General features: G+C 46.8%; 1 protein-coding gene across 3 annotated transcripts in view; it reads right to left on the bottom strand.

The window, feature by feature from the left end:
• Positions 1 to 25271, bottom strand: part of WWOX (WW domain containing oxidoreductase) — a 982828-nt gene that overhangs the window by 482783 nt on the left and 474774 nt on the right. The window contains exon 9 of one of the 3 annotated variants that reach the window (XM_022583125.3): positions 1 to 25271. This exon is cut by the window's left edge and continues 23101 nt beyond it. The exons of the other annotated variants lie outside the window; for them this stretch is intronic. Within the exon in view, the coding sequence (XP_022438833.1) occupies positions 25245 to 25271 (27 nt within the window). The 3' untranslated portion in view covers positions 1 to 25244. 3 annotated transcript variants of the gene reach the window in all.

Here is a 25271-nt window from a genome sequence, read left to right as displayed (position 1 = left end):
CCCTCATAACTCAAATGGGATGAACCAATTAAACATTTCCCTGTAGTCTCTAAAATAGCTGCTCTTGGCATGTTTTTTGCATGGCACAAACCTCTGCGGGAGGATACGATAGAAATCTTGCACTATTTAAATATAGAATTGGGACATCAAAGAAAGGGTTGTATTGAAATAACATGGATAATTAAGGAAGTGGAGAACAGTAATAACTGATTTACATAAAATGCTAATGAGTCTCTTGACTTGTTTGGCAATTTGCACTTTAGGCTTGGTGACTGTGACTCCAAATTTATGATCTAATTTTTATTTTAATATTTTCTTTTAGCGAGTTGTAAGCAACAGTAATGGGCGCCTGCCAACGCCTAAGTTCTTCCAGAAGAACCACCCGGAAGCTTCTTTCCCCCATCAAGCACGCGGGGCTTGCAGATGTGACTGGTCCAGGAGCTTCCCGGATGCCCTGTTTTAGTGGGGTTTCTTTTTCTGTTCCGGCGTTGGCATCTTTAAGGATGCTCAAATGGTTTTCACAATATTCACAGCCAGCTGAGCTATGTGGGATGGAGAACTTGGCAAACAAAGGCAGTGTCACAGGGGCTGAGTGGGTCCTTATGCAGCCTGCTCCTTGCTATTCGGAGGGAAAGACTGGGGAGGGTGGGTGCGCAAGGCGCCCTCTCGCGCTCAGGGCAGCGAATACTCCGCACCGGCCTCTGGTACCTTTGGCTTCTGAGAAGAAATTATGTGTGCCGGAAATTCCTCTTTTATTGTACTCTTCTCCTGATCTCGCCTTGCAGGGCCACTGCCTCCCGTGAATGCGAATGAGGGTTGGAGCTGTTCCTTGAGGACGTGTCTGCCTTGACCTTCAGCGTACCCTGTTTCCCTCTGAGCCCTCTAAGCATGATCCATTGCTATCTCCAGCCATTCCCCCGTCACCCCATTGATGGGTTTCAAAGCTACTTAAATTTCCAAGTCCTGATGCGCTGCGGCGGTGACCAGGGCTGTGCCTCGCTCTCTTATGGATTGTGCAAGGTCACTGCTGGGGAGAGGAAGGAGGCAGGAGGAACATTTATCAGGATGTATTGCTTTACTTTTTCTATCCATCACCACGGCAATGATTCTATTTTAGCGAAAATCCATTGAACTCCGATCAAGTCAGATGGCTGTTATCATTGGAAACTCAAGAGCTGTCAGGCCGTAATCAGTACAAATGTGTGACCCGGAAATGGGGGGCTCCGGGCCAGTGCTGGTCTTCTGGGGGAATCTCTGTGCTCTTTCCGGTTTTTAAAATTTCATCTGACCATTTTGCTTTAAGCACCTTTCCAGCTGTTCTGTTTGCAAGTGATAACATTTGGTTATGCAAGGTAGAATGGAGTGATTACAGGCCTTTTAGGTGGAGTGTGGAGACACGATGGTTTCTCGTGCTGCACTGCCTGGTCCTGTAACGCAGCTACCATCAGAATACAGACACACACCCGAGTCATCACAGAAGCTGGAACAGGAAAAGTGCACACACACATTCCAGAAATTGCCAAACTATAACTACGCTATTTTGTGGCCTCTTCAATATACAACTGTTCTGATCACCACAGCTGGCTACAGAATATTACGTTAACAGGCACTTCGGTGCATGACATTTTTATGGTAAATGCCCCAATTTGCATTTGCATATGCTCGGGAAGGTTTCAGTCCATAGCTACCACCTTGAACATGAGGTGTGGATGGAGGTGGGAAGACCGAAAGAGAAATTCCCAAGCTCCCTGCAAAATTCTTTTTAGCTTGTCTTCCGGTGATGGGTTTAATGAAATCTGCCATTTGAAGAAAGTCACTTAAACATACCTGCTGCCCTGCCAGTATTCTAAACTTTTACCAAAGGGAGGGGGTGTGAAAAAGGATGATGCAATGGTTTTTAATCAGGATCCTGGAGCTCAAAGTGACATTTAACTCTTAGTTATCCAAAAGCAAGTTATTTTCCTTGTAGGGTGTCAGGGATCATATTTCTCCCACTGCTCCTTTGCAGGCCAATCCCTGCTGGGGTGGGCCGAGTAGGAAGTACGTTAGGTACCCAAAAGCTTGGTGCCCGTGTGTGTTGAAGTCACCGCTTTAAAATATCCAGCACTCTTTCCATGGAGTTTCTATTTTGCAGTCTATAGCTTTATTTCTTTTTTTTTTATTAGTGAGCGTAACTGAATACTGACTGTGCATTCTTTTTTTTTTTTTTTTTTGCCGTACGCGGGCCTCTCACTGTTGCGGCCTCTCCCGTTGCGGAGCACAGGCTCCGGACGCACAGGCTCAGCAGCCATGGCTCACGGGCCCCGCCGCTCGGCGGCACGTGGGATCCTCCCGGACCGGGGCACGAACCCGTGTCCCCTGCATCAGCAAGCGGACCCGCAACCACTGCGCCACCAGGGAAGCCCCTGACTGTGCATTCTTAAATACATTTCCATTCTAAATAATAACAACGCTAATAAGGATAGTTATTTCTTGCCCGCTTGCGGTGGACCAGGCTGTGTGCCAAGTGCTTGACATATGTTGTGCCTCATTTGAGTCTTAGCACCACGTCGCAATGAGATCGGGACATCTCCACTGACAGACGAGGGGACCAGGCTACCAGGAGCACCAGCAATTAACCAGGGGATGGCGTGATTCAGAAGTGGCAGACGCGTGACAATAATACCGCTGTTCACCTCAAGCAGTTGTGTCACCTAAGCGAAACCACTGAAAGTACCTGCATTTGTTCCCTCGAGTTGCACACTAGGTGGCTGAAAAACACGGCAATTGGTTCTCTCAGAGTTCAGGTGGCCACAGGTCTGAGATCAAGGTGCTGATGGGGTGGGGGCCTTCTCGGGGCTCTGAGAAACCATCCCAGGCCTCTCTCTCAGCTCCTGGCGGCTGCCGGCAATTCTGGGCGTTTGTCCCTTGACTTGTAGATATGTAACTCCAATCTCTGCCTCTGTCTTCACGTCGCCTTTTCACTGTGAGTTCATTTCTCTCCCCTACAAGGATACTCTCTTTGGGTTACGGGGTCACTCTAATCCAGCTTGATCTCGTCTCGACCTTGCCTTTAGTTACAGCTACAGAGACCCTATTTGCAAATAAAGTTGCATTCTGAGCTTCGGGATAGCCATGAATTTGGTGGGCGGGCAGGGGCAGGCACTGTACCACAGAGTACAGCATCCATCTGGAATCCACATCTGGTCTGTCACGCTCTGTAGCACTTGTACCTAACCGTTATGCTGTTATCCACGTGGAGAGGGTTATGGGCCTCCGATTATTCCGTAAGCTGATCAGAGATCAGATCTAATACTTCCCGTAAGGCAACGTAGCAATGCAGCATGTCGTGTCATGATGACCACCACCGTGTTTCTGCATACTTCCAGGATAAACCAGCATCTCGGGGGAGGTTGGAAAGGTCTTTCCTTCCTGAACTGCGGGAGGGTCAGAAGAGGCAGATGCACAGAAAAAACGTCCAAGGACACAACCCTGGGAAAAGAGTGGCTGGGAACTCATCACAGTCTGCCTGTCCTTCCTAAACCCCTGTGGGCTTGGCCACGGTCAGACCAGGACCCGCGGGTGGAAGGGAACCGCCAGGGAATTAGGGGTGTGCCGGAGCTCAGCCGCACTCCACTGATGCAGAGAAACCCTGACGTCAAAGAAGGAGTTTCTAGAGGCGACCAGGAGAAGGAGTTTCTAATTCTTGGCCATCAGTCATTCCTCCTTCCTTCCTCTGGAGGGAAAAGAAAAACAAGCCAAAGAATAGCTCAAAGGTACTGGTGGGGAGGGTGAAGGGAAAAAAATTCATCCACCTCCAGAGGATTTCTTCTGATAGTAAAAGTCCGCTGATGAAAAAATAGTACATGCACAAGAAAGAAATGTAACGGGGAGAGAAAGTCTATTTTTCCTTCTCCTTAAACAAAATCTTATCCGAGATTATTTCGAAGAAAGAATCTCTTGAACCACCGAAATCATCAAAATGGGTAAGTCACGCACGACGCCGGGATGCAAGGTTGAAGGGGAAACATACTGAAGGAACTAAAATCAACTGTCTGGTAAACAGCTCAAACCAGCAAAACTTTTGATACTTCCGGAATGGAAACAAACGACATATTTGTGCTGGATATTTGAGTCTGATCCGTGTGGTCCATTTTCACCCTCCTGCTGGGTCTGAGTTTCTCAACCTGGGCACTGTGACACTTGGGGCTGGATGCTCCTTGGAGATGGGGGCTACCCCGTGGCCTTTTGGGTGTGGAGCAGCATCCCGGATCTTGCCCCACTGGAAGCCAGCAGCACTCCCCCTAGTGGTGACAACCGAAAATATCTCAGACATTGAGAAATGTCCCCTGAGGGGCAACATCGCTCCTGATTCCACTGCTCTAGTTGGAAAAATCAGAAAGCTCAGTACTGCTTTCCCAGGACTCCCTGGCAGCTACATCCTGGACACAGAGCTGTCCCACCAATTGCTAAGCTCTGTCACGTGAGACATGGACAGTAGAACTGAGGCAAAGGCCGTATGCCCGCTTCTCCGGGGCTTTTCGTCCTGGCCAGCGAGGCCAAGTGCAGATGAAGCTTTCTGTCTTCCTGCTCTGGTGCCTGGTCGGTCTCCAGCTTCCTGGTGGTAGGTATGGGGCTGCAGCAAAGGAGCTGGCTCTGGCTGATTCGTCTGGCTTAGCTCCAGCTGTGGCTGCAGCTCCCTGGAGGGTCGCTTCTGTGTTATTCAAGGAGAAGACCAACCTCAAAGCCGCTTCTGCAGCTCTTCCAACAATTTTGTAAGCATCCAATTTTCTTTACTGAACCCCTTCCTGCCAAAGTACATACAGAGGTTCCCATTTCCTGCAGCAAGTCCTGACGGAGACAACCCATCTGGGAGTTTCTTAAGTGACTCTTGTGAGTCTCATCAGGGAGACTCAGGCGTGCTCTGAAGATGCCCACGACCGGGCTGCCGCACCCACCATTCCCTCTGCTAAGAACCTACTTCCTTCCTTCCTCCCTTCCGCCCTTCCTCCCTCCCTTCTCTCACCACTCAGCTTCCCAGGACAGTCTACCTACAAACACTCATTTCGATTCTGAGGCCCATCTTATGCCTTCTCCGAGGGAAAGCTTCCTTCTATACACGTCTTCCTTCTCATCCCCCTACACTGTCCCACACACTTGGCAAAGATAACCATGCCTTTCTCTCTCCTGCTTCGCTTGGTACCTTTCTTACTGCACTTACCACACTGAGCCCTCCGACTGTATGTTCACAGGCCTGTCCTAGCTAAACTGGAGGATCCTAACTCATGCTTCTGCCGCCAGTGCCGGCTCAGGTTAAGAATATAACGAGTGGTGGTTGAATGACGGAGGAGTGGAACCTTGTAACGTCATTCCTATCTGCCTAATGATGTTTCAGCTCATGGCCCTGGCCCTCGAAGTTCCCATAGGGGGAACTCCCAGGGGGAGTCAAGACTAATATGGGGGAAAGACACGTCTAGGGGGTAGAGGATTGAGCTGTGTGGCTTTGAGGGCCGGTGTATTTAAGAAGAGCTTTGGCTGAGCGCAGGGAAGAGTCGAATGTGCTAGAATCAAAGTGTACATCCTAGAGACCAGTGAGGAGCACACTCAGAGGGCAGGAGAGGGGTCACGCCACGGGTGCTTTATAGGACAGGCAAACGAGGCTCCACCTGATGTAAGAGAAGCTGACACGGGGAGAAACAAAAGAGATTCTCGAATGAGTTCATTAGAACAACAGAGCACAGTCATGAGTATTCTGATCAGTATCCTGTTACCTTCACCATCATTACTTTTAATATTCTACAAAATAAACAGGACCCAGAACGGTATATTTATATCAACATAACTCTATTGTAATGTCAACCTGCCCAAGTCTAATAATGGTGTTCAAACAGACACATAGCTCTGCATTGAGAAAGACGGTGGTCTGCTGTTAGGAGCAGAAGACTAACATTTAAATGCCAAAGGTTTACAGACAAGGTCACCCATGGATTCTCAGGGAAGATACTGGGCAAACCTATAAAGCAGGGTTTTTCTCTGCCGTTGAACAGAACGAGGACATTTATATGCAAGGGGCTTCATAAGAGGAGGCTAAACTGAACTCTTTTCATGACAGATTATGTTTATATTAAGCAATGATGTAGGTTTTTAAAAGCTATGGCTCTTGTGAACCTATTTTTAATTAAATATGGGAGCAAACCCTTCTGTACAATTTTCCACGGCAGAGGTTGTGGAGTTCTGGCACGGGAAGCGTGCTGTGGCATGAGACCAACTCTAGTAGGAGTCTGAGCGCCTACCCCACCGGCCACCACATGAGTGATGCTGAATACATCGCCTACCTTCTATGATACCTGAAGACCATGTGTCAGGAGCAGTTAACGCAAGGCTCCTTGACTATGACCCCGTTCTATGAGATCAGCAATATCGCTACGTCCATTTTACACATGAGAAAATGGAGGCGCAGAGAGGTTAACCCACGGTCACAGAGCTTTCAAGCTCTGGCAGCTAGGATTAAGGTCAAGTTCTGTCTGACTCTGTAGCACACACGTCTCCACTTCCGAGCCCATCACGGACCTACCACGGACGCGTCCATCGTGTGGACGGCGAGTCACACGGGAGCACGGGCCCCCAAAACCACCCCGCCAGGAGCTGCCCCAATCAGGACTCTGGCTGTTGTGAGATTACACATCGCTGCCTTGTTTCAGATCCACTGAGCCAGGATTTTCTGGGACTGACAGCTGACAACATGCCAACTGCTGTACTTCCAACCGGCTACTGGGGGATTTCAGGGCAAAGACCACGCCCCCATCACCGCCTCCATCTGTACAATCACTAAGAGGAAAGAACCTTTAGTGAGGTTTCCCTTAGTGGCAGGGGCTGGGCTAAGTGTACAGATGGCATTAGCTCATCTATTTCTCCCAAACACTTGATGAGGAAGGTGCTAAGGTGCTACTTTTGCCCTCATTTTATGGGAAGGAAACTGAGGCTGAGAATGACCACGCGACAGGATCAGGGCTGCTTGGTGAGTAACGGGCAGAGGCAGCAGCATCAAACCCCGACCTGCTGGACAACCAGGAACCACGGCTTCCCCCTGGCTGCAGAGGCAACATTTACACACTGCTCGCTAGTCACCGTCCTAAGTGCTTTAACAAAACTCGCACTTAACCCCTGCAATGACCTTATGAAGACAGAGGCTGTTTGTTGCAGGTTTGTGAAAGACCACAGCCCTTCAAGCACAATCCCTACTTGTGGAACTGAAGACGGTGAGGACTGCTGGGGAGGGGGAATAGGGAAGAAACTATGATTTTAGGCGTGAATAAATTCAAAAAACAAATACATGAGGATTCTATGTTCAAACCCCCAGTGATAATTATGTAAGGAGATTTTAATTCGGCCGACAGTTGGGGTTCAGGGTTAGAGATAAAGACAGTGCAACTTCCCTGAAACCCCTTTAAAGCCTCTTTATTATAGAAATGTCACCACCTGGACATCAATACTGTTTTTAGGAGAAGCTGTCCTCTGGCTTAAGTCTGAATTTACCACGGAGCCTCCTTAGGATGCCTTCTTAGGAGGCTGCATGTCACGAGAATTAAATGCAAACTTTTATCTCTCCTTTCTAAATCTCCTCCTTTCAATCACTAATCTCTCCAGGAAAGAACACAACCAAACAGTCCCATTAGGTAAGAGGTAGATAGTACTGATGTAAATCCCCCCTGAATTAATGGGCCTGCTCTTTACTCCACAATGGCCCTTCCCAAGATGACCCTGCCAATCGGCAGATCTTGTGTTGTCTGCAATTTCCAATGACTCCCGGCCACACTCACAGCGGAAGGAATCTGCTGAAGTTCTCCAAGGGGCACCGCCATCAAATGGCTCTAGAGGCTAACTGAAATTTACTAACATATACAGATCTTAAAGATGATTTTTTTTAAGGCAAATTACAATATTCCAACATTGCAAAATTAGACCGTTAATGTGTTAAGAAGTGACCCATTGTTCTGGGCTTTGGTTGTCTCTTTCTATGCCTGTCGATGGGTGTAAGCAGTCAGGATGAACCTGGTGGTGATGCTGTAACAAGCAACTCCCCACACCTTAGCAACTTAGGTCACAAGGCAGAAGCACAATCTATTTCTCTAAGTCCATCCTGGGTCAGTTGAGGCTCTTGCCTTGGTCTTTTTTCCAAGATCCACCACAACAGGGCAGCCGGTATCAGAAATCTTGCCAGTCAGCGTGGCAGACGGTGTGGTGCAACACACACTAGGCTCTTAACGTTTCTGCCTCCAAGAGTGTGTCTCTTTGACACATTACTTCCACTCAGATTCCACTGGCCAAAGCAAGTCGTGGGGCGGGAAAGTACAGCTGTACCATGAGTCCAGACGGAGAAACCCAGTAACTGTGAACAGCCCAACTGACCCCACGAGGGGTAAGGAGATGCTGAGGATAAACGAAATCTCCCCTCTAGGGTACCATAGGATGTGCATAGCAGGACAGGGCATAACTAGAATTCAGCCCAAGTCCCCAAAAGCCCTTACGTCAACTTGGAAACATGTTGCCCCTAACCAGGGCTTGCTCTTCCAGTAACCCAGACCACCTCAGAACATTCCACAAGGCCCTGGCCTCTGCTATCTTTTGTCCCCATCACGTTTATCTGATAGATGACCCTACCGATTCCCACTGGCAGCCCTTTGTAGTGTAATGAACAGGATGCAGGCTGATGAATGCGGCCACCGCACAGAAAACGTCAGTTCTTTCATTAAGCAAACCTTCCCAAGTTCATTGTATTGAACCAGGGCTGAGGCTATTAGGCTGACACATGACAGAGCCAATCCCAGTCACATTGTAAGTGCCTATTCACGTCCAGCAAATTCCATTTTACGTGCATGCACACGTTTAGAATTGGGCTCTTGTTGCCTGGGACTTTTTTTTTTTTCCCTTGAAATCTACTTTCCTATTTTTAACTCTTAATAATTAAGAAAAAGCCCACTTCCATAAGAGAGCCTCAACAAGTCTAATTCAGGGAGAACATAATGGATCCTGAAGCCGAGTTTCTGTTCTGCTGCCCGACACGCCTGCCCTTCCCGGATGCACCAGTATTGATACTCTGTGTCCCTCTGTGAAAGGGTAAAAAATAAGTCATTTGCACGTGGAGTTGTGTCACCGCTGCCTCCTCCTTCTGCTCACATTTTAAAAGGAAAACGTTATTTACAAGTTTGGAGGCTCTGCTCGCGTCAGGGGACAAGGCTGAAGGCATCATTCCAGGAGACAGGCTGTGAATGAGCCTGCTCACAGCAGCCGTAGCCAGGAGCGCCTGGCAGCTTTAACTCCAACCTGCCACTTCCTACATGGGTGGTCCCTCAACAACACTCATGCAGCCAACATGCAGTGGGCGCCTGTGGGTGGCCGGCCCACACCAGGTATCAGGATGTGGACAAGAAGGGTTAGGGTTTGCGGTACAGCGAGAGAGAGGCCAACAGCCAATTACATTCAAATGTGCTCAGTGGGATTATGTATCCTGAATGTAACCTCTTACCTCCATCTCCATTATGTTCACCTGGTCTAAGGCACCATTACTGCTCTCTTAGATCCCTGGGCTACCTCCCAAGTGGTCCTTCCCCTTGCCTCCTACAGACTGCAACCACCTCTTTTTAAAAGCATAACTCAAACCATGTCGCCCTCTTGACTGTAAACTTCTAATAGCTCCCGTCATGATTAGAATAAAATCCAGACTGACAGTGGCTTTACAGTCTGGCATTTTTCTCCATGCCATCGCCTATCACTCCACTTGGCTGGAACCACAGTAGCTGCTTCCTCTCCCTTGAACAGGTCAAGCATATTTTTACCCCAGGACCTTTGCACTTGTCACGCCTCCGGTTGGGATTCTCTTTCTTGAGATGTCTGCACAGCGGTCACCATTCAGGATTTCGTTTAAATGTCATCTTCCTCAAAACCCACCTCTGACCACGTACACAATCACTATTTCCTTCCCTTTCTTCATTCCCATGTGAAACAATCTAACGTGTTCGTTTCCCCCGACCACTTAAACGCAAGCTCCACGAGGGGTGAGGTTTTGTCTAATTTAACCTAGCATCTCTGGATCCTGGAACAGTGCCTGACACCTAGTAGGGAACGGCAGCAAAAACGAAACAGGGGTAATAAAAATATTAGGCGTCACTATTAGAGCAGTAATCCAGGTTTACACACTCCTGATTCTGTAAGATCTTACGTGCACTGAGTCATTTAGTCCTCACAACAGCAGGAAATCACTATTATTATATTCATTCTAAAGACAGGAGAACTGAGGTGCCGGTAGGTCAGTAACTCACCCAAGGACGCACAGTTAATATACAGGAAGCCAGGAATCAAACGCAGGCAGTGTGACCTCAAAGTGCTAACAGGACTCTACACTCTAGACTCAAAATATATATTTGCTAAACAAATGAAGACAAGAAAGTGCCAGGCAAAGGGGGAAGCTGAGTTGCTTAAGTAATCTAAGACTCAATTTCCTCTGCTCTACAATGAGATTTGTAGAGTGGGGTCTTCCCCCTCCCACCCTCCGTCCTCCACCTAGTTGTCAAGTACCTACCATGTGCCAGCAACTGCTCAAGGGACTGAGGTCACAGCAGTAAACAAAACATGAGAAAAAACAACCGTGATTTCATAGAACTTACACTGGGGATGAGGGCAGAAATGGGGAGTTAGGTAAACAAGTAAAATAACAAGCAAGTATCAGACAGGTGTTGTCAGAACATCAAGCAAGTTGGAGTACTGATAACTATATTGTAAACACACACATGGGGTCACAAAGGGAACTTCCTTGGGAACAGTGGAGTCCCTACAGAACATGGGTTTTCTACGGGGTTGCCATCACTGTAGCCAGGGCATCGAGCATGGTGTTTGTGGAATAGAAATGAGACAGTCCAGCCGTGCAGCATTAGAAGATGTTCTGAGTCTAGGAAAGCATGGCTGTGTTCTTTAGAAGAGATTCAAGGTCAGAGATTATGGGCCAGTTCTATGTGACATCAGTAGGAACCAGGGCCTTTCCCAACAAAAGTTACCATCAGTGATTTTGCAGTATAAAAACACACACGCTCGGAACACCCGCTGTAAAATAAAGCAGAAATAAACACTCCTAAGTAAACCCAGGGCCCACATCTCCATAAACAAGAGTACGGGGCTTCCCTGGTGGCGCAGTGGTTGAGAGTTTTTCTGTCAATGCAGGGGACGTGGGTTCGTGCCCCCGGTCCGGGAAGATCCCACATGCTGCGGAGCGGCTGGGCCCGTGAGCCATGGCCGCTGAGCCTGCGCGTCCGGAGCCTGTGCTCCGCAACGGGAGAGGCCACAGCAGTGAGAGGCCCGCGTACCGCAAAAAAAAAAAAAGAGTGCTGAGGAGTGAACTTGGGTCTGCTACTACACAACGTGATGCCCTGGGGCTAAAAACACAAACAAAATCTTGGACCCGCCTCAACTCTATTACTCCTGGAAACCCTAACACGAAACTGCCCAATGCTCCCAGAGGAGTCAACCGAGGATTAAGGAAATACTTGCACATCTTCACGCTCACTAGGAGCTGTAATGAGAAAGACAGACAACAAGTGCTGATGAAGACATGGAGATACTAGAACTCTCCAACGCCGGTGGGACTGTAAGATGATGCAGCCACCTTGGAAAACAATCTGGCAGCTCTTCAGAAGTTAAACATAGTTACCGTATGACCCGGCAATTCCACTCCTAGGTATACACCCGAGAGAAGAAAAACACACATTCACATAAAAGCTTGTACATGAGTACTGGCAGCAGCACTACTCATAAGAGCCAAAAGGGCAGAAACATACCAAACGCCCATCAACTGATGAGTGGATATGGTATATCCATATAACGGAATATTATTTGGCCATAAAATAAGAATGAAGGGCTTCCCTGATGGCGCAGTGGTTGAGAGTCCTGCCGATGCAGGGGACGCGGGTTCGTGCCCCGGTCCAGGAGGGTCCCACGTGCCGCGGAGCGGCTGGGCCCGTGAGCCATGGCCGCTGGGCCTGCGCGTCCGGAGCCTGTGCTCCGCAGTGGGAGAGGCTACAGCGGTGAGAGGCCCACATACCGCAAAAAAAAAAAAAAAAAAAAAAAGAATGAAATAATGATCCTCGCTACAACATGGATGGACCTTGACAACCTTAGGTTGAGTGACAGAAGCCAATCGCAAAAGGCTGCATATTGTATGATTCCATTCATGTGAATTGTCCAGAAGAGGCAAATCCATAGAAACAGCAAGCGGGCAGATTAGTGGTTGCCAGAAGCCAGGGGCCCGGAATGGGGAGTGACTACTAATGGGAGTGGGGTTTCTTTTTGGAGTGATGAAAATGTTCCGTAATATGGCAGTGGTGATGGTTATACAACTTCGAAAATATACTAAAAGACCACTGAATTGCATACTTTAAAAGGGAGAATGTTACAGTATTAAATAATATCTCAGTTAAAAAATAAATAAAAAGATGGATTTCCACTTCTGAGACTAAGTCCCCCCAGGACTCTGGCTCCTGCCTTGCTTGCTGTTTCTTGCTCTTTTGCTGGCTCACTCAGATGAAACGCAGCTGGACTGCCATGCTGTGAGCTGCCCTTTAGAGGGGCCCACACGGCAACAACTAACAGCCAACAGCCAACAAGCAACTGAGGCCCTCAGCCCACCAAGAGCCAAAACCCCAATCTTGCCAAGAACCGTTAAGTGCGAGCTTGGGACAGCAGCTTCTTGATTACGGCCTGAGAAATGCTGAACCATGTCCAAATATTTCATTCACAGAAACGGTGATGTGACAGGTGTGTGTTATTTTAAGCAACAACAAAAAATTTCTCTAAGTCACCCAACAATGAAGAGTTGGGGTGCAAACCCACACTGGTATGGCCACTCCCTCCATGCTGCCATATTGTTTTATTCATCCCTGTGTCCATGGAATTGGCTCCAAGGGCATGATGCTCGACACACAGTAGGTGCTCAATAAAGTTTCCTAGAACTGAGTGAAATTTTCCAATCCTCTTTTCTCTCTGTGGACCTAGAAAATGAGCTCAACAAGAAGGAAACAGAAAGAATGAGAGAAAAATATGGAAGTCTCACTGTGTTCTGTTGTTCTCCAATCTCTTGTCTGCAGATTAAATTCCAACCAAGACTCTTAGTGAATGCTGGTGACCCTGCCCTGACCCTGACAGGGACATTAATCTATGTGCAGACAGGAGGTGGTTCTAAGATTTGGCCTTGTCTGTACCAACCTCACTTATGTACTAGACAATTCACTGTCAGAGCAGCACCCTTATGTGCTTCCCGAGAAGCAACCAATCCTTAGATACTGCAAAGCCCCAAAGCTGGGGGGACAATTACTAGTATTAAAAGAGGACTTCGGTCCAGAAACAATTCACAGTGCCCCTTCTTGAAGCTTTCCCTCAAACAGCCCAGGCAGAGGCCCCCCCCACCACCACCCCCTGCTCTCTCGCCACCCTCTGCAACACGTCTCTTTCAAGAGAGATTTATTACGGGGCTGTCGACACAATCCTACCTTTACGGAAAAAGATAAAAATAAGAAACACCTTACAAGAAGATGCCGTGACGAAAGCTAAATCATAAATGTTTGATAAGGAATGGTCAAATCCAGACAAATAACTGTTCAATCCCACTTTGTATTTAGCAGATAAAGTCATACAGAAAATCAATGTGACACATCGAAAGGGGAGGGAAAAAAAAAAAGCTGCCACACTTAGGGATTGGGCTACACGGTGTTATGAAGTGCTCGCTTCAGAAGAAACTTATAACACGACGACCAGATGAATTTTTAAAATTGGGGTGCTGATTATTGACTAGCTGACCTGTCAATGGTGATCTAGCCTTCTCTTCTGCTTCTTCTTCTTCTGTGGCTGCTGGGGACAATTTCTGGGGTGACACACGCATTCTCCGGGGAGATGGTGGAGAGGAGACTGGTGCCACTGTTCTAAAGGACACTTAGGCAAATCCTATGAAACTAATCGTTTCGGAGATGCACGCAACCCTTGCTCCAGCACTTCTGCTACTGCAAAATCGCCCTCCTGATATCCTGGTACAAGGAGATGAAGGGCACACGCAGGAGTGTTCGTTACCGAATCTTGTGTAAAAGCATAACACGGGTTCAACGTACAGGTGTCCAGAGAGGAGTGAACGGGTAAGTGACAGGACACCACGTGGTAGAACATTAGGCAGTCACGGCACAATGGGCGGCCGAGCTACCTGTGCCCATACCAAATAATCTCCAAGACATTATCACATAAAAAGAGCAGGGTAATGAACAAAATGTATTCAATGGTCTTCGGTGCGTGCATTTTTTTAAAGGCTATACATGTCTACATCTGATGGTAAATGCATACGAGGTTTCTGGAAGAACCCACAACAAACCTTTCTTTAATAGATGCTTTCTTTTGGAGAAAGTATTGGAGATGAGGGATGGAGGAAAACTCTTACTGTCAAATCTTATCGAAAGTTTTGAAATTTTACCATGAGCTTCTATTCCTTTTAACGTTTATTTCCCCCAAGTGGGGTGACAAGCAGCAATACAGACAATCAGAAATGAAGCAAAGCTTCAGGTAAAACTCTTCCAGGACGAGGAAGGCCTGGCTTGTTTTGTGAATTAACTGATAGAAGATGCAGGGAACTTCGGACGCTCATCACTACATCTCCACCCCAGGACCTCTCCCAGCAGAAACTGAAAAGCCAGCCTAGATCCCCCTCCTGTGCTGAGCGGTCTCCTCCACCTCCAGGGAGAATATCAATGCCTCCAATTTCCTTCTGTTTCCCCCAGGCCCACACCGAACCTCCTCAAATAAATGGAAGGGGTTTCTGCCAGAGACGGGGGAACTTCACGTGCACAAGTGCATTTCAGACGTGGGCTCAGAGTGGCCAATCTACTTTCAACACTTTCTCTGCAAGGTAATAACCTCCTTCCTGCTGATAGCATTATTTTATATAATCTGTAATTAAAAAAAAAAAAAAAAAAGAAGTGACGTTTACAAAAGTAAACGGATGGGGGAAAGGCCTTCCGAAACAGAGGATAATGAAAGCTTGCTAAAAAGAGTAAATGCTTGCCCAGGCGAGATCGACAACCCCGGTGTCACCATGGTGAGCGATGTGCTGGCTTTGAGGTGAAATAATAGGAAATGAAGGTCAATTAACAATGTACTGATGAGCCTAAGACGAGTTGACTTTATTACGTGCATGAACAGAGTGGCATTCCTCGGGGGGAAGGCCCTGGGAATGGATGAGAAAGCAGCTGATGAAAGGGAACGGGAGGTCTAGTGGTTTGCTCTCCTGCAATAAACATCTAAGAAGAGTCAGGCTGTACGTCTAAGTAAGCAGAGTGACTTAGCCAAATGAAAACACTTTTCTCAATTTATCTTTGACTCGGCGCTTTCTATCTTCATATAGGCAAAGATCAGATCAGTGTGATTTTTCAAATGCTTTTGGGCACTGGTGAACCAGGAGAAAAGATCCCATTAGACAAATAAACAGAACTCTCCTGCCCAACCTTTTGGAGTAAGATGTTAGTACTGTGCTTTGTAAGTGCACTCAAGCAACATTTGATAATTGATTAAAATGATGTCTTCAAAGGTATTTTTCTTACACTGCACTTTCAACCAGACTTTTCAAACTTTAGGGTGCATCAGAAGCCTCTGGAGGGACTGTTAAAACAGGATGTCTGGAACCCATTCCCAGAGTTTCTGACTCAGGGGGTCTGGGGTGTGGCCTGAGAACGTGCATGTCTAACAAGCTCCCGGGTGATGCCAGTGCTGCTGGCTTGAGGACCACACTTTGAGAACCACCAGTGCAATGGTTATACACTTGGACTGTGGAACCAGTTCGACTTGGTTTGAATCCTTAGCTCTGCCACTTGGTTACCTGTGATTTAAGCGGTCAGGTCATCCCTATATGCCGCAGTTTCCTTGCCCGTGAAATGCACGTGAGAGTAAAACCTGTTTGTACTGGGTTAAATAGTGTGCCCACAAAGTTTAAGTCCACTTGGAACCTCAGACTATATTTGGAAATAGGGTCTTTGCAGAGATAATTAAGTTAAAATGAGGTCATACTGGATTCTGGTGGGCCTAAATCCAATGACTGGCGTCCTCTTAAGAAGATAGGACACACAAACTCAGAGGGAAGAAGGTGGTGTGAAGTTGGGAAGAGAGAACAGAGCTCTGCCACCACAAGCCCAGGAACACCAAGGATGGCTGAGGCCCCCCGAGAAGCTGGGAGAGAGGCTTGGAACCAATTCTCACTCAGAGGCCCAGGAGGAACCAGCCCTGCCAATGCCTCAATTTCAGAATTCTGGCGTCCAAAACTGTGAGAGTATACATTTCTCTTATTTTAAGCCACCCAGTTTGTGGTACATTGTTAAGGCAACCCGCAGAAACTACTCTACTGCTTTATGGAACTCTCGTGGGGATTAAATTACTGAATACATAGCAAGTGTTTGGAGTAGGGCCTGGCACATACTGAGCATTACTGAAGCAGTAGTTCATATTATTATTTTGGTTTTATTCATACTTTCTTTTGTTGTAATCTATAAGAGTATAAATACTTTCTCTTGGGGAAAAAAAAAAACAAAACACACATCAAAACTGTAGAGAAGGGGCTTCCCTGGTGGCGCAGTGGTTGAGAGTCCGCCTGCCGATGCAGGGGACACGGGTTCGTGCCCCGGTCCGGGAGGATCCCACATGCCACGGAGCGGCTGGGCCCGTGAGCCATGGTCGCTGAGCCTGCGCGTCCGGAGCCTGTGCTCCGCAACGGGAGAGGCCACAGCGGTGAGAGACCCGCGCACCGCAACAAAAAAACCCAAAAAACTGTAGAGAAGGGCATAAAGCATGGGTTCTCAACTAGGGGTGATTTTGCCCCCTGACCAAGGGATATTTGGCAGTGTCTGCAGATACTTCTGGCTTTTCAGGATTTGGGAGGCAGGTGGAGGCTACTGGCATCTAGAGAGTAGAGGCCAGGGCTGCTGTTCAACAACCCACAATGCACCCCACGACGAAGAGTTAGCCGAACCGCAAGTCAACAGTGTGAGGTTAAGAACCTCTGCTACCAGATGAAACATCAAAGTCACCCGGCCCTGGAGTCTGGCTTCCAAAGTGTGTCCAGCACTCCAGGGCCGAGTCTCCCTGAAGAGGACAGTCACCACCAACACGCACACTCTACCCACCAAAGAAAACTGAGTTAATAATAATAACAAAAACAACAGTACCATCATCGGCAAATCAAGAGTCGAGCATGGCCCACGGGAGGGAGCCTCCAGTCGTTCTCTGCTCCACCTCCCGAGCTACAGAGGGCAAGGCGGTCCCCGTCTCCATCCGGAATCACAGGCTGGGAAAAGCAGGAGGGGCCCGTGACCCGTCCCCAGGCCCTGGCCGCAGAGTGCAAAGGCCGAGCGTACCGCGGGCCCAGGGAGGAAGGATGGTAACAACCCAGGCAAGGGACGACGGCAACCAGAGCTAGGGTGCTGATGGTGGAGATGACCCACGGGGACAGACCCAAGGCAGTAAGCGACACAACTCAGTGATGGCAGGACACACGTGAGGGTGAGGTGACAGCTGCCTGGTGTCTGGGTTGTGCGGGTGGATGAACGGAGGTGCCACTCATACACCCGGAAAGCACCAGGAGAGGCCTGCGCTAACCCCAGAATTCAAGGCATGCATGAACCCAGCGGGAAAACCTGCTCATCGAGCGTATGCTCGAATGCCCTGACGCCTCCGAGTCTGGGGGTGAACTGAGACTGTCGGAGTGACCCTTGGAATGGCTGCTGTCCACATCCTTTCTCTAAGTGTCCTTCTGCTTCCCACGAAACACATCGGACCAAAGACCCATCAATCTTCACGAGTAGAGGAATCTACTGAAGGATCTTGGCCCCTGGCTTTGGAAGGAGTCACATGGAGGGAGAATTAAGAAGATTCACAGGGATGCGCCTTGTGGATGTGTCACCCAGAGGTGACAGAGAAAGGCAACGCGTGCCATGCCGGTGACTGCACACCCACAAAGGCTTGATCACACAGTGTTTATGTGCCACTGAACGATGGCGGGGCAGACGGAGGCATGAAGAGGTGGCCCTGCACTGAACGCACGCACAAGCACACGCGCACATGCCTGTGTGTGCTGACGTTAAAAGAAAGAGCAGAGCATAACTGTCATTCTCAAGCTGACATGATAATTTTGCTCCTGTCTCCCCACACTGTGATGAAGCAAACCAGGTACAGGGAAGAATAAACCATGACCCCCTCCCAAATACGCCTTTGGTACTGAACCGACATCTGACTTGATGTTGGTTTTGTTTTCCCCTGGCAAACCAAGGTGTCGCCCCAGGGCTGCGCGTCAAGGAGCCTGTAAGATGCACAAAGATAACCATATTCAAATTCAGGGCAGGTGGGACCGTGAAAGGGGAACACGCACAGCCCACAGGGTCCGTGAAAATCAAGCCCGGAACACCTAAATATAGTCTAACTTCTAAATAAGGCTTCAGATCACAGATTTGTTTACTTTCATTTGGTGATAATTGTTCACAGCAGAACATATCAGAAAATTCTATAATAGGAACCACAGCCAGGAAATAGTAAATAATTAATCACCCTCCCTCCCAGCCTCTTGCATCTCTGTTGATATAAATGACCGTATAATTCCAAACCCAATTATCACTACTTAGCCGTTCCATTTTGTAGTTAAAATCCCACAAAATTAAAGTGCATCAATTGTTAATGGTAATAGACCAGACAAGGGATTAAAGATTATTTTAATGTTTATTTCCTGTCAAGAGATCTTTTGGCAGGAAACACCGGAGACAAAAGGCGGCACGCTCAGATGAGGTTCATATATTTAAATCTTCTAACTTCTGAAAACATTATGGATATAATTACTTGTTTAATTTACTTGTTCCCTCAAGATACAGGCTGGGGAGATCAAGCCAACTTTATTATATCAAGTTCTCAGAAAGGAAAAGCACTGCTCTGTAGCATCTTATAAGCTGGTTTACCCTCAGCAATCAAATCAGATTTAGGGCCCGTGTCCCACTGGGTGATGCTGACAGAGGGGAGAGGTAGAGGCTGGGGGGCGAGGGGAGTGGGGCTCAGGCCAACTCTCGGGCCTGCAACCAGAGGGCTGTGTGGCCCAGGCACAGCCTCGAAGCTCCCCTGAGCCTCAGTCTCCTCTTTGTAAAATAAGGTTGACAAGGACCAGCAATGCACACCGGATAGGAAGATGTCAGAAGACTGGGGGAAAACAGCAGAGTTAGGCCACAGTCACCACTAACTCAAAATGCAAACACAGGCATTATGATGTGTTTGTGATTATTTTTAAGGTGGTCACCCAGATGAACCATAGATGCTTAGTTAATCTTTCTAGGTCATCACTGAGATAAACACGTATGCGCATGCTCACACGTGCATGGGCACACCCCAGAAAATACTACTGCAACATTCAGGGGTCCTTGGAACACAATTTAAGAAACACTAGTCTATTTCCAAAAATGCGGACAGTAGTAAAAGTAAGTGCTATCCCAACGTCCAACCAATTTACTCAGGACGTAGGTTAAGAAAGGTTAAGAAGTTCAAAGGCAATAAACTAACAAATGGGGAGAGGGATGGACCGCCAGATAGACTGATAGACAAAAAAAAATAACTGCTCACCTAAAATTATTATTTAGATCATGGAGAAATCAGAATCTAGAATGTGGAGTATGTAATTTTATACATATATATGAGAGAGGGAGACATGAAGGAATGAAGGAAGGGGCAGGATGGTTGGATGGACTGACAGACAGATAGACACATACACAGATATAGACAAAAATAATAATCGCTCACCTAAAATTATTATTTAAATCCTGGAAAAATCAGAATCTAGAAGGAACTTGAGTCCCTCTTCCCAGAGCACTCAGTTTATTGTTTTACCTGTTAATTTCTGCCACCTTCATTAGAATATAAAAGCCATGCGGGCAGAGGTATCTGTTTGTTCACTGCCATATTGCTAAAACGTAAAATAGAGTCTGGCACATAGTAGGTGCTAGATAAATATCACTGGAGTGGACAACAATGATAATTGTGTGACCATTTTATATTTCTACAAAGGCATTCATATCTCATGATTCTCGTGTCAGTATATTAACTCCGTTTACTAGTAAGGGGCCTGGAAACTAGACGGGTTGAGAAGCTCTGCCTAAATCACACACCCAGGTGAAGGGTCAAAGCGAGTTTGAAATAACACTTTCTGACTCTCCATCCCAGGCTCATTTCATGATGTCACTCTGGCCCTGGGACAGCGTCTCTCTACCTGAGGGGGAGGGAAGGCACTTTGCTTTAAGTAGCAAAGACATGACTTAAAAAGAAGTTTCTGCAACAGTTTGGGTTCCCCAAAGGGGGTGTGACCTTGGGCAAACCTTCTCTCTGCATCTCCGCTTCTCCCTCTGTAGGACTCTTTGCGTTGTGAAGATGTTATATTTGCTCACCCTACTTAAATGATGCGGGATGTATCCACGTGCAAGTAACAGATACGTGATTCAAGACCAACTTAAAACAGCTTATTCTCTCAAAAAAAATGATATAAATGAACTTATTTACAAAACAGAAACAGACTCACAGACTTAGAAAACGAATTTAGGGTTACTGGCGGGGAGGAACAGGTTTGGAGTTTGGGATTGACACGTATATACTGCTAGATTTAAAATGGATAATCAGGGACTTCCCTGGTGGCGCAGTGATTAAGAATCCGCCTGCCAATGCAGGGGACACGGGTTTGAGCCCTGGTCCAGGAAGATGCCACATACTGCGGAGCAACTAATCCCGTGCGCCACAACTACTAAGGCTGCGCTCTAGAGCCCGTGAGCCACAACTACCGAGCCCACGCACCACAACTACTGAAGCCTGCACGCCTAGACCCCCTGCTCTGCAACAAGAGAAGCCACTGCAACGAGAAGCCCGCGCACCGCAATGAAGAGTAGCCCCCGCTCTCCGCAACTAGAGAAAGCCCACGCACAGCAACGAAGACCCAACGCAGCCAATAAATAAATAAACTTACTCTAAAAAAAAGAAAACTTATTTAAAAATTAAATTAAATGGATAACCAACAAGGACCTACTGTACAGCACAGGGAACTCTGCTCAATAGTATGTAACAACCTAAACGGGAAAATAATTTGAAAAAGGACACATGCATATGTATAACTGAGTCGCTTTGCTGGACACCTGAAAGCAACGCAACAGTGTTAAGCAGCTGTACTCCAACATAAAATAAAACGTTTAAAAAAAGTTATTAAATAGCTTCTTCTCTGACCACCAAAGTCCAGAGGTGGACGGGCCACATGTACAGCGGAACCAGAAGCTCTATGATGTCCCATTTAACCCGGGTTTCTCCACCTGTTTCTCTGTCCCCTTTGGGGACAGCTTCATCTCAGGCTGGAAGGCTGCTTGGGCACAAGATGGCTGCAGAGCGTCCAGGCTGAGCCAACGTCCAGAGAAAGCAGAAAGTCTGTCTTTTCCTCGTGCAACACTTTCAGGAGGAAGAAAACCTTTCCCAGGAGTGCCCTCCATTTTCACGCGTCAGGATTGGGTCACACGTCTGATTCCAAACCAGTTCTCTGGCAAGACACGTATGTTAGCTTGATGGGCTTAGGTTAATCAGTGGAGGTGAAAGGATTATCGGGGAGTCTGCCGTCATAACCGCTATGCTTATGTGACACAATATGTGAGGCAAAAGTAAATAATAAAATACACCTGAGTTCTTATTTTTAAACGTACAGTGCCCATTTCACGTGTTATGTAAGTCAAATCATTATGCTGGACACCTTAAACTTACACAGTGCTGTCAATTATATCTCAATAAAACTGGGAGAAAAAAAATAAGTTTTTAAAAAAAATATAAATAAATTTTCTGAAAAAACAAAATAAAAATACAGTGCTCAAACTGCAAAACAGCCTAACTATCCAAAAAGAGAGAAATGGTTAAACAAAATACAATTCATTCATATGGTACTTTTTCTAAGCAATGGTTAGTGACATGAGAAATTCTTATTCAAGAATATACACACACACATACACACACACAGAGATTAGGAGCCCAACTTGTTTAAAACAAAAAAGTCTTCACTCAGAAGAAAGAAAAAATGAACAAAGAACAAAATATTAAGAGTGATCATCTCAGGACAGTGGAGTTAATAGAACGTTTGAATTTTCTTCTGCCTCAGTTCCTAAATTTTCTTCTTCTTCTCCTTCTTCTACCATGCACACTACTGACTACATATTCAAAAAATAAAAGTTGGTTTTTCAAAGTAACAAGTGACTCCTGATTGGGAAAAAAAAGTTGAATCAGGTCTTACGCTTGGGTCCAGTCAAAAAATTTACTAAGGTCATGAGTTAACAAAGGTTAAGAAATTCACAGTCCAATAAAAACATATACATGTATAAAAGGAATATCTGCCTATCTACCAACTCTATTTTCATCACAAAGAAATCAGAATCTAAAAAGAAAAGGAATGTGGCATCTTGTCTCCAGCACCCAATTCTTGAGCGTGATAAATCCTGAGTCCTGGAAGGAGGGGGAGTCTTGGCTGGGAGTTGATGATGGGAGAGCTGTCCAGGTGACTCACAGGGAAACCCTGAACAGGTTGAGAAATGGCTGTGCCTGGAGCGCTAGGGAGAAGAGTGAGCTGCGGAGGGTCTGAGTGATTTATCACGGCTTCCTTTACAGCCCCTTGTAGCGTCCATGACTGCGCTTGGCACTCATGGGACACAGCTTCCAAACATGTTCTAAGTAACTCAGAGCCTTGCTTGCAAGCCACCTTCTGGACACCTGGCTTATCGTGAAAGCCTGGAGGTACTTCCTTTAAAGCAGTCCCAGGAATGCCAATCATACATTCATTCTTATACCTGATCTCGGCAGGGAGTGATCAACCCAAGAAAGCAACTGGTAACGGTGACCATCTCTGTGCCTGGCACTCTGCCAGCCATTTTACCTACAGAATATCTAACTCCATTAGGTAACAGCTAACAAGACTTCCCATTCTAGAGGTGATGAAACTAAGGCTCAGAAAGAGTAAGTCTGTTACGAGTCCAAGCAGTTTGGTAGAAACCAGCTGGGTCTGATTCCAAAGCATGTGCTCTCTGATACTTCTTTTCAGGGTTCAGGGTAACTGCAGCTCCACTCCCCTACCAAGCACTGATGCTTCCCATCTGCACTGGTAGCAGACAGGGTGGCAGGGGACATGGTCTGGGGAGGTGAGCTGGGTCTCTGGAGGTATAGGTGCTGAAGTTCTTTGGGAAGAGAAGGAAGGACTAAGCATGTAACAGGTAAAGGCGAGGGTTTAGCCCTAGACCTTGGATGAGCAGCAAGGGTGCAATCTGGCATCACTGTGGCCCATCTTTGATACACTTTTAACAATCTGCTCACACTTCCAGGGACCTGCATGGCTTCCCACCTCCAAGGGACTTGTTCTCCTGCCAGAGTAAGACACTGAATAGCTGCCTGTATTCAACCTGACATCCACAGACATTTAAGAGTCTAATTCGATCAGTGCTTCTTTTCTGTAGACACAGAGCAACCACAGGCTTCTGGGCATCTTGGGGCCCGCTCTCTCATTCGCCTCTCCTGTTTAAGCACGCTGGGGGATGCACACACATGAAATAGGGCAGTTTAAGTAAAGATGGTACACAGCAGTGCTACTTTGGTGCTTAACAATGTAAGAAACCTTTGTGGATCCTGATATCAACCAAGAGATGCCAGGTACCTGGGCCTCGGGTTGGCGGGGCGGGGGGGGGGGGGGGGGCGGGTCCAACTTGCTCGTGAATAAGAGAGCTAAACAGATGGGCAATGGCTCCAGCCTTCAAGGGGCTATCAACTGAACACAAGAAAAGCCAGATTCCCGTCAGTCCCAGGCTTACAAGACTCTCCATTAAGGAGACTCACGTTGTTATAAGGGTTTAGGATACAAACCCAACAGCCAGCCCACGTTTTCCCCCACCCCTTTTTCACTGGAAGGCGTGTCATGTAGGTGATGGTATAAACCCTGAATTTTCTGTGTGCAACAGGTGGCTGGCTTGAAGAAATCCACAGCGGAACGTTTGTAGGCCAGGTGAGATTTGTGGGACGGGGGAGATGTGGCAATGGAAACCCATTCCATAACCCTTCATCGGGCCTGAAACTTACTATGAATGGAATTCCTAAAAGTCCGTGCTGGCCTCTGATTTAAAACTATTAAATCTGGTTCCCTGAGAACACTTCCATTATAATAAATACATCGCTAGGACAACATATGCTAACTGTACAATCTCAAAGACTAGTGTGAACAACCTATGCATGAAAAATGCATCGGGATGTGGCTGTCCTGGATTCACACCACCGAGACTTTAGAATTGGGCTGAGTCGCTGGGTGAACAACAAACATCTTGGCGGACGACAGTGGGAAGCAGGACACCAGGGCCCTAATTTCACACAGGTGACAAAACTGAATCTGTGTTCATTTGGAACACAGGTGGTGTCTCCAGCTTAAGGAACTTAAGGAGGAAATCATCTGTAAATGTACAGATATGAGTATGTTTTTCTGAAAGACGAAATATTACTCAGCCATAAAAAAGAACAAAATAATGCCATTTGCAGCAACATGGATGGATCTAGAGATGATCATACTAAGTGAAATAAGTCAGACAGAGAAAGACAAATGTCATATGATACCACTCATATGTGGAATATAATTTTTTAAAAATGATACAAATGAACTCATTTACAAAACAGAAGCAAACTTAGATATTGAAAACAAACTCATGGTTACCAAAGGGAAACACAGGGGTGGGGGGGGATAAATCAGGAGCTTGGAATTAACATACACACACTGCTATATATAAGATAGATAACCAGCAAGGACCTTCTGTAGAGCATAGGGAACTATTCTATGGTAAGCTATATGAGAAAAGAATCTAAAAAAGAATGAATATATGTATACACATAACTGAATCACTTTGCTGTACACCTCAAAACTAAGACAACATTGTAAATCAACTATAATCCCACAAAATTTTTTTAAAAAGAGTGCTAAGCAGATACACACCACTTTTCATCTTCAGAGCATGTCCTGAAATTAGAGAGACACTATGGTCACTATATGTAGTGATATATTAAAAGGAAAAAAGATGAGATCATTTTTATGCAACTCAGCCAAACACTTTTTCTTCAATTGAATCTGTGTTCATTCTTCCTGTTTTTCTTCTTCTTCATCTCTCTTCCCTCCTTCCTCAGACATTTCAGCCAGCTGCCCAGGCCTCTAGCTG

The sequence above is a fragment of the Delphinapterus leucas genome, chromosome 20 (assembly GCF_059928025.1).
Source record: "Delphinapterus leucas isolate spDelLeu-1000000601 "Yukka" chromosome 20, BTC_Dleu_Yukka2, whole genome shotgun sequence".
In the NCBI taxonomy this organism is placed as follows: domain Eukaryota; kingdom Metazoa; phylum Chordata; class Mammalia; order Artiodactyla; family Monodontidae; genus Delphinapterus; species Delphinapterus leucas.
Note: the sequence above shows the minus strand (reverse complement) of the source record. Positions and strands in the feature narration are given on the sequence as shown.